The 10,659-nt window shown below is 41.9% G+C and overlaps 1 protein-coding gene across 1 annotated transcript in view; it reads right to left on the reverse strand.

Annotated features, from left to right (window-relative positions):
• The window catches only part of LOC139539529 (inaD-like protein), a 269,424-nt gene that overhangs the window by 257,989 nt on the left and 776 nt on the right, over positions 1–10,659 (reverse strand). Inside the window, exons 2-6 of the mRNA XM_071342573.1 lie at positions 9,973–10,032; positions 9,627–9,805; positions 7,707–7,880; positions 4,562–4,701; positions 3,552–3,753 (exon numbers count right to left, since the gene is read on the reverse strand). Coding sequence (XP_071198674.1) covers positions 3,552–3,753; positions 4,562–4,701; positions 7,707–7,880; positions 9,627–9,805; positions 9,973–9,994 — 717 coding nt within the window. The 5' untranslated portion in view covers positions 9,995–10,032. The remainder of the gene's footprint in view (positions 1–3,551; positions 3,754–4,561; positions 4,702–7,706; positions 7,881–9,626; positions 9,806–9,972; positions 10,033–10,659) is intronic.

A 10,659-nucleotide genomic window follows, 5' to 3' on the forward strand; every position in this document is an offset into this window, starting at 1 on the left:
TGAAAACACCTGCCAATTGTTCAGCACAGTACGTTAACACGTCCACATATTTTGTCTGGGCCTGGGCTTTTGTGTGCGTTACATCCCCTGAACTACTTCAAAACATCAGCCTGTCAAACAAAACAACAACCCTCTCAAACATTTGTAATGATGCTTCCAGTTGTTTTACCTCCGACACAAAAATTGTCTGACTCAAATCTTGAGATGAAAACGTCCAGTTCATTAGTCATGTTCTGGCCCTCATGTCTCCCAAGCTCAGCACTGGTTTTTCCCCTGTATATGTGGGGGGCACTAGCCGTGGATTTAATCTCTTGCCAGGCCACCCTCAAGTTTCCAGGGGAGAGGGTCCTCTCCAACCTTTGCTTGTATGCCTCCTTGTCCACCAGTATCTGTTTTTTGATCTCACGTTGTACATCTCTTAAAGCCTGTCTATCACCCTCAGCATGAACTGCCTTCTTCCTATTAAGTAGTGATTTTAGATGTTTTGATACCCAAGGCTTATTGTTAGGGAAGATTTTACAGATTTTATTTAGCACAACTGATTCAAAACAGAAGTTTACATAGTCTGAAACAACATCTGTAAGTTCATCAAGATCAGAGCTGCTGTTCTCAAAACCTTCCCACATAGTACTGTCAAAACACCACTGGAGACAAGTGATACTGTTGTCCTTCCAGATCTGGACAGACTGTCTGGACATTTTTTTTTAAATACAATTGCGTATAACTTAAATACATAGTCAGGGCAATCCTGCAAATGAAGCACTAACTTCATTTCCTATAGGCTATAAGGACATCAACATCATACACTCAATGTCAACAGCCCACAGTCCGGTACCATACTGCATAAATATGAATTTCAAATCAGAATGTTGACTGCTACAGAGTTAAGCAGTCACCTAAAAACTGCCCTCCAAACGTTAGTCTCCAGTGATGGTCAAGTGCCTGTTTTGAGTGACAGAAAATAGCCTTTATGACAAAGTTAAACATAACAACGTCCTGTGACCTATTGACCACTGCATATGAGTCAAATGGCGAAAGGTCAGTAGACAACACGAGTTGATGTGCAGCCAGAAATCACAGGGCATTGTTCTGGACCATACTCCTTTCTAGTACTTGTGTTTATTGGTCTGGTTAAAAACATTGACCAGAAGACCATGAGAGAAAAAAATATATATACAAAAAATGTACCACAATAAATCGACAACTTTTCAAATGAGAAAGAGTTGCCTCCTATATCTTCTGACGGGTTTCCTGAATTTATCTCAACTTACTTATGTAACAACAAAAAAAGACACTTAAATGGAGGATTATGTGTCATGCAACTAGGTAGGGCTGGCACAATTACCATATAACTGACGGTTATTGATCAAGACTGTCATGAAATTAAAATAATAGTCAAAACTGACAGGATGGTCAGGCATTCGTGTGGTTGTGTCCGTTTCTGCCGTAACATGGACTCTTAACAACGTGATGAAACTTTGTTGATTCTTGCTAAAACAAGCAAACTAGACTTTGTTTGCCTAGGCAATGCCTCCCACAATGCAGCAGCACACACAGAAATAGAATGAATAGAACATACTTGCAACCTTTAACCCTGGCAAACTCATGGGTACACACAAAATGACTGCCTGATATTGTGATGCAATCATTTCCATAGTAATGTAGAATGTTCATTCAAATGATGTCGACTGATGTGGCTCATGCAATGGAATGTATTTTTTGTACTGTCAGTTGAGATGACTCAACAAATATTTTAGCACATATTCTACTTCCTGCTTTGCTTCTAAAAAACAATGGAATTGTCATAGAATCTTCCCCCCACGCGTTTCCGTCTCCTCATTGTCCCTCTGTAAAATTAGCCTACATTTAGACTATTAGTTATATGTGTATTTCACAATATGTTAAGGTAAAAATCAGAGTATAACGCCTGTATGGATGTCTACCCCAACACATGTTCATGCCATCTTTACCAATCAACTGCACTACAGTTAAAAACGAATGACTACCACCACCCATTTCTGTATGCTAGCTATGCAAACCAGCTTACTGTATACAAACGTGAGTTAGCATTAGCAGTCTCTCCTAAACCAGAAAAGAGACAGCTTCTACATGTTATGCAGCGAAAACAGACACTTTGTTAGATCAGATTTTTTTAATGTGTGCCAATCTGGTCAATGTAACATCTGCGTTCTATTATTGACCTCTACCGATTTACCACTTCACTGCATCTATGGCTGCCAGTCCACACTTAAGCCATCATTGACTTGAATGGGATTCCCCATTTTATTAATTATATTTCTATGGCAGCACATGCAGTCAGGAGAGGAGGAGAAAATGTGTGTAAATGTTTTAGTTTTTTCCCAAACGGTTATTACAGACACCGCAGTAATTTGGTTGGACAATTACAGTCCTCCCAAATTCCATGATTTTCACAGTCCTACATGCAACACTGAAAACAGTGAAAACGCAATGCCTTAAAAGTATTTATTCTAACATGCTGACCAGACCGGACACGTCACGTGCGCGAGCGTCGCAAAATAAATTTAAAAATCCATGTTATTCAATTATTGCGCCAACGAGCGTCTGCGTTACCAAGGGCTAAAATAGAAGTAATTCCTATTTCTGACGCAGATCGCGCTGAAAGTCCTGCCTCTACCATCTCCTCATTGGTTTATAGAAGCAGGTACCCACGTTCCATCTCCTCATTGGTTATACCCACATGGGTGATTGAAAGACGAACTGTTTTGCCTGTAGTCGTGGTAATACTATGAAAGTTTAGATGCGATCACCATATAAGTTCAACGACGAAAAAGCCTGGAAGGAGGAGAGATGACTAGAAACGATTCGGTTGACTGTTTAATGTGTGGATTAATTTGTCGGAGTAGAGGATCCTTGTGCAGTTCAGGTAAAATAACAACTCAATGTTTATATCCCAGAACAAATTAGCAAGCAACAGCAAGCTAGTTAAATAGGACAAATTAGCTAGCAAGTGCAAGCTAACTAGCTAAATTGCCATACATGTTTAATGCTTTTCGACCTGTCCCCAAATTAATGTCATTGGTTCAGAGTTTGTTTTGATATTTTAACCTGCGTGTCGTGATCGTGTTTGGTGTAGGGGGACAAAATAAATGTATGCACGATAGCGCACGCGCGCAGTCGGTTTGGGTTCCGTGTAAGGATTAAATCCAATGAACAACTGCTTATGTAAAAAGGGCTTTAGAAAATACATTTGATTGATTGATAGCACCATGCTAGCTTAATTGATTGATAGCATCATGACATTTATTTATTTAAAAATATATATTTTACCTTTATTTAACTAGGCAAGTCAGTTAAGAACAAATTCTTATTTTCAATGACGGCCTAGAAAGAGTGGGTTAACTGCCTTGTTCAGAGGCAGAACGACAGATTTGTACCTTGTCAGCTCGGGGATTCGAACTTGCAACCTTTCAGTTACTAGCCCAACGCTCTAACCACTAGGCTACCCTGCCAACATGGCAGTATAAAAACATTTTCATACTGAGATACATAAATGTGCGCTCCACCCTTACCTTGTGACTGGGCCCAGGCGGGAGTGGGGGCGGGGGGGTGTTTGTATGCTGTGTGATGGTGGCAGGGTCCCTGGCCACCACTAGATCCACCCTGTCCCCAGGCTGCTGCAGGAGAGCGATGGCCTGATGCTGGGTGACACTCTGGTCCAGGGGCGTCCCGTTGATCACCAGGATCTGGTCGTTCTCCTGTATGCGCCCATCCCTACCGGCACGCAGAACACAAATCAATCAAATGTATTTATAAAGCAATTTGTACATCAGAAATGGTCGCAAAGTATTACAGTAACCCCGCCTTGATCCCAAAGAGCAAGAAGACTCAAAAGGTGTATTTTTATTTATACACTTTTTTCTATATTATAATGTATGAACTTTTTTGACCCCCTTTTTTGTGGTATACAATTGGTTGTTAGAGTCTTGTCCCATCGCTGCAACTCCCGTACGGACTCGGGAGAGGCGAAGGTCGAGAGCCATGCGTCCTCTGAAACACAACCCCGCCAAGCCACACTGCTTCTTGACACAATGCCCACTTAACCCGGAAGCCAGCCGCACCAATGTGTCGGAGGAAACACCGCACACCTGGCGACCGTGTCAGCGTGCATGCGCCCGGCCCGCCACAGGAGTCGCTACCAAGCAGTATATCTTGTATGTTTTTTTTCATGTAACGTTTACTGAACCAGGAAGTATTTTTAGAAGATTATCTCATCTTTGCTCATATTACTTTTTCTAGAACGGTATGTGGTCTGTGTATCTCATTTTTGGCAGTGCCTTTACAAGCTGTGCTAATTTAACTACAAATGTCACTGCATACTCTTTGTTGTTAACATAAGCTAATAGAAGCATTTATGATTGTTGAGTGCATGCATGCTCATAAATGTGTAATGTTTCCTTTAAAAGGGGCTCTAATACGAGCTGTCAAACATTCTAAATCAGCATGAGATATCCTTGACTAAGATTGTGTTGGCTTGGTAAAGAGATTGAGGAGGAGGAGCTGGTGAGAGAGTAGGCAGTACCAGTATGCGATGCTCCTAGGCTGGACCTGTCTGATGAAGACCCCGTGGCCCCCTGTCCCTTCAGCCCTTAGGCCCACCACACTGAAGCCCAGGCCCCCAGACAAGGGCTTGGGCAGGCTGATGTGCTCTGTCTGCCTCCCCTACATCACAAGAAGACACAGTGAATAAATAGGTAATGAATTAATCATCACAGTCAAAACATTCAAATAAAAATCTAAAAACACTCAAATTGCATTGGTAGGGGAAAAATCTGAAATCAGGTCAAAATCTACAGATTGCATATACCCAGGAAAAACCTTAAGCTACACTCACCAGCCAGTTTATTAGGTACACCCATCTAGTACTGGTTCAGACCCCCCTTTGCCTCCAGAACAACCTGAATTATCCGGGCATGGATTCTACACGTCGGAAACGTTCCACAGGGATGTTGGTCCCTGTGGCATCACGCAGTTGCTGCACATTGGATGGCGGTACACAACAGCCACCAGCCTGTACCGTTGGCACCAGGCAGGATGGGTCCATGGACTCATGCTGCCTGCGCCAAATCCTGAACCGGGATTTGTCGGACCAGACAATGTTTTTCCATCGCTCGATTGTCCAAGGTTGGTGATTGCGAGCCCACTGGAGATGCTTCTTCTTGTTGTTTTCAGCTGATAGGAGTGGAACCTAGTGTGGTCGTCTGCTGCAATATCCCATCAGTGACAAGAATCGACGAGTTGTGCGTTCCGAGATGACGTTCTGCACACCACTGTTGTACTGCGCCGTTATTTGTCTGTTTGTGGCCAGCCTGTTAGCTGGCAGAATTTGCCATTCTCTTTCATCAACAAGCGGTTTTCGCCCACAGGTCTTCCGCTAACTGGATGTTTTTTGTTTGTCACACCATTCTCTGGAAACCCTAGACACTGTCGTGTGTGAAAAGCCCAGGAGGGTGTCAGTTTCTGAGACACTGGATCCGGCATGCCTGGCACTGACGATCATCCCACGCTCAAAGTCGATTAGTTAACTCGTTTTGCCCATTCTAACGTTCAATCGAACAGTAACTGAATGCCTTGATGCCTGTCTTCCAGCTTTATATAGTAAGTCACCTAATAAACTGTCCGGTGAATGTATATCTCCACCAACAGCAGTAGGCCTACATAATCAACAGGGAACCTTGGTGACACAGGTAGAGATTAACACAATCTAAGAGACAGATCATTCTTTCTGCACATACTTTTTTTTCTTTTCTTCCAGCCACAGAATCACATTGTGTGCGGTTACTTCTGGGCACATTTCATATAGTTTTGTAGATATATTTCTCTACTGTTGTCTCATTCCGCTATGGCATTTCTTTATCTGGAATTCTAATGAACTTATGAACCTTATAGTTTCTTATGTTGACATTAAAGAACTAGGTAGTCATATGAACAGTGCCAATTGTGTTTTGGATAATACATCAATAGTCTTTGTCACCTATCCCTTAACCCAACATGTAACTCTTCTGTTTTCGATATGCTATGATATCATAATTACTTGAAGAGTGAAGTGGTATGTATTGGGAATGTGGCATTTTATTCCTCAGGGAACTCAGTGCAGGTAAATATATGTGTATACCTATTTGTATACAGTTATTACACAAAAACTGATTTACCTGCACTGAGTTCCCTGAGGAATAAAATGCCACATTCCCAATACATACCACTTCACTCTTCAAGTAATTATGATATCATAGCATATCGAAAACAGAAGAGTTACATGTTGGGTTAAGGGATAGGTGACAAAGACTATTGATGTATTATCCAAAACACAATTGGCACTGTTCATATGACTACCTAGTTCTTTAAAACGCACATATTCTGGCAAACAAAAAGAGGTGTATGTCGCATAAAACTTACCTCATTCTTAAAAATATATAGATATTACTGTATTAGAGATAGCTTACACAGACGTTTTGGCTTTACAGCCTTCTTCAGTGCGATGTGATTTAATTGAAAACAGCATTTGAAAAGAACTACAGATGAGCAGCAGGTGGTTCTAATCAGGGTTGACACTCATCTGCCAATCAGGGACGTGGCTTTTCTGCCCTAACTGTATACAAATAGGTCACAAAGAGATACAGAAATATAGGTTATGGGAGCAGGGACGAAGGGCAACTCACAAATCAATTGCCCCAGATGTCTGCTCACCTAAATACATCACATCAATTCATGAGATAGCCCACCACAAAGGACATCAGGCAAAGCCATTCATAAACATGTGGGGCCAACTCATGAACTAAATGCAGAATCTGATATGGACAGTGTTCTTGTATAACAATTAACTGTGGCTCATAGGAAGGAGGTGAAATCGAATTCTTTGTTTAAACCGTGTGGAGATAAAGAATGTGATTTATATAGCCACAGTATTTTGTTGTCATAGTTACCTCCTCTACCTGCTGGATGAACATTTTCCATCCCGACTCAACGCAATTCATTAACAGAATGATTCTGTTCTATAAAGTGTCTCGCAACTGGCGAGGTGATATCTTGACGTCTAATAGTGGATTTATGTTCTCCAAGGCGTACTTTGTTTTTCCAATATAAATCTTACTACAAGAACACTAACATCTAAGTAACTCCTTTAGTAGTGCAAGTTATACATGACTTTATCTTATAGGTCCTAGAAGTCTGAGGGCATACAAAGTTAAAACATTTCCTTATGGTGCTACAAGAGATACACGATCTACAGGGGAAGCATCCTTTTATGAATCCCTCTTTTCTCTCTTTGACCCCATCTGATTTAACCAATGTGTTGGATTGGCAGATGAGCTGAAACCCTGATTAGAAGCACCAGCTGCTCCTCCGTTGTTCTTTATAAATGCTGTTTTGAATGAAAGAAAATTGTACCTATACACTGAAGAAGGCTGTAAAGCTGAAACGTCTGTGTACGCTATCCCTGATGCAGTAAAACAATTAAAAGCATTAAACCTCTGTTTGGCCTACATAAAACACCCAGGTAAAACTATGTAAACCCATATTGTCTTGATTCTCCACCAATTACAGCACACCAACACACAAATGACAGTCTACTCTAAAACCATAATCTCTCCACGGTGGAATATCCTAGCTAGCTGTGACCATAGCATCAGGTGGGCAGTGTGTGGGGCAGAACCGGTACAGCCGCCCACCTTAGCGGAGGTGCAGAACCATCCCTGGAGCTGGTCGGGGGAGGCAAGGGCCGAGCCGTTGGACAACACAGAGCCGGGGCCGGACGTGCTGGCTGGGCGGCTGGCACTGACAATCAGCTGGCCCTTCCTAGAGAAGCTGAAATCACTGCAGGTGTCTGGAGGCATGCAGTTCAGCTGGGGGGGAGGAGAGGGAGGTTTGGTGTGTCATTTCACAGTGGAGGAGGATACATAGAAAGCTAAGGTAGAGCTGCTTTGTTTACTGTTTACAAAAATTCAGTAGAATAATTTAATTTAATGTGATTGTGAACTAAGATAGTTCAGAGACATCTAATTCGATAAAGCCACACAAAAAAAGTATCCAAGGAAAGGCTGACATTCTAAGCTGCTTTCGTTCACCAACAACCGTAAGCCACATTCTTTCACATATTAGCACTACTGTAGGGTAGGGGGGGGGGGGCAATAAAATTCTCTGCAGCAGCTCTGGCCGGTCCCAAACAGGTAATGCATTAATGACTCACATTGTGGAAAGTTATCAGTCTCCTTGCTTATTTAGCCCGGGCTGACGGCGCAGCCTTTCCCCACCATTTCATCAATACATCTCGGACAAGGCACTTACTCAAGCCCCGCCAGTAGATATTAAAGCTTGATAAATGCACAGGAAAGCCGCTACGCCACCTCCGCCTTGCTATCACGCCATACGTTTTTACCTGAAGCATTCATAGACACTCGGCTGACCTTCGCAGCACTTAGAATATGAAGGCAGGCATTGGTTATTGCCTTATCTTAATTTGGCATGTGGATTGTTTATTTCAAGGGTTCTTTTTTTTACGTCAATAACAATGCAACCTGAATACAAATGATTTCGAGTGTGGCTGGGCGGTTTTTCCCATGCCTCCTTTTAAGCGCAAGTGAAAGGTTTAGAATGCTGTGTTCTGTAGACTTAAAGCACACTGACATTGAGTGGTTTTACCATTTCATCACAATCTAAAATGTTACATATTCCAAAACAAGGTTTATTTGTTGCTAAAGTGCTGTGAAAAAGTATTTGCCCCGTTTCTAATTCTCTACTTTTGCATATTTTTTTATACTGAATGTTTTCAGATCTTCAACCATAACCTACTGTAATGTTAGATAAATGGAACCTGAGTGAACAAATAACACAAATGACATACCTATTTCATTAATTTCATAAACAAAGTTATTCCCCTGTGTGAAAAATGTATTGCCCCTTTACTCTCAATAACTGGTTGTGGCACCTTTAGCTGCAATGACTCAACAAACACTTCCTATAGTTGTTAATCAGTCTCTCACGTCTCTGTGGAGGAATTTTGGACCACTCTTCCATGCAAAAATGCTTTAACTCAGCGACATTTGTGGGTTTTCAAGCATGAACTGCTCATTTCAAGTCCTGCCACAACATCTCAATTAGGATTAGGTCTGGTCTTTCACTTCCATTCCAAAACTTCAAATTTGTTGCTTTTTAGCCATTTTCATATATACTTGATTGTGTGTTTTGGATCATTGTCTTGCTGCATGTAAGCCCACATATAATAGCAGAACAGTTGGCTTAATCATAGTATAATCATAAGTGGCCACAGGGGGCGGCAGGTAGCCTAGTGGTTAGAGCATTGGGCCGGTAACCGAAAGGTTGCTGACAAGGTAAAAATCTGTCGTTTGCCCCTGTGCAAGGCAGTTAACCCACTGTTCCCAGGCACCGAAGACACGGATGTTGATTATGGCACCTCACTGATTCAGAGGGGTTGGGTTAAATACAGAAAACACAATTCAGTTGAATGCATTGAGTTGTACAACTGACAAGGTATCCCCCTTTCCCTCACTAATGAAATCTCCTAAGTGCTATTCACAAGCCATGGGTCTTAATAGCAGGTTTTCCCTTTCTCTGCAGGTATCCATCATTACCTGGTCTTTGAGTTGTTTGATTGAATGCTGCAGCGTGAGGATGTGTCCTAGCAGTGGGCTCTGTAGAGCATCCCTCAGCACCCCCAGCCTCTCACTGTGGGTCCACTCCTCCCTCTGGGCCATCTTGGCCTGCAGCCGCTCCAAAGCCTGCAATATCTGCTGGCGCTCCACTGTGGAGACTGACACACACATCATAAACACACAGCCCCATGTACTCGTACACGCACGCACACAAACACACACACACACACACACAATGTTTATTATGGAAAAGTTCATTTGTATCACATTTTTATCCAGTACTGTTCATAAAACAGTTCAATAATGGGAGCAGACTTAAATGTACCTGTTGGAACATTTTCATACATTGTCCTAACTCGGTCTCAGAGTATCTTTGTGATGCAGCCTGTGAGGAAGCAGTGCAAGTTTAAATGAAAAACAAAGTTCATAACAACAATTCTAATCATCTTTAGGCAGATGACAATGCATCGAATAAAAGGCCTATCAAGAACAATTAGTGATCGCCTCCATTACTACAGAGTACAAAGTGGTACTGCTTTTGAGCTGGGTCCATCAAGTTGGCTAAGCATCATCACAATACAGCCCTTTTGCAACACTTCACAATACAACACTAAAAGTATACGTTCAAATCTTTGTGAGAAATACACAATTGTCCTTCTGTCAGCAAGCCATTAGCATGGGTTAACTATTTACATAACCAGTGGTAAACAAGTTTCGACAGGTAAGCTAAGCCACGTTTATATTTGCCAAGTAACACAATGCCACAGATTTCTCAAGTTAACCACAACAAATGTATAAGCTAAACCCAAAAGAAGATAAAACTAGCTAACTAGCTACTAAACTATCTAGCTATAGGAAGAGATATGATTTTGTTCCACCTTACCGGTACAGCGGAATTTTATAAATGAACCCGCCCCTTACCTGAACCAGGATGTAAAGTTTTAAACGAATCAGTGGGGCGAGAGAAAAATAACGAACTGGAGAAACTGCTCCACAAAAATCACTGAACTAT

Source organism: Salvelinus alpinus, chromosome 15 (genome assembly GCF_045679555.1).
Source record: "Salvelinus alpinus chromosome 15, SLU_Salpinus.1, whole genome shotgun sequence".
Taxonomy (NCBI): Eukaryota; Metazoa; Chordata; class Actinopteri; order Salmoniformes; family Salmonidae; genus Salvelinus; species Salvelinus alpinus.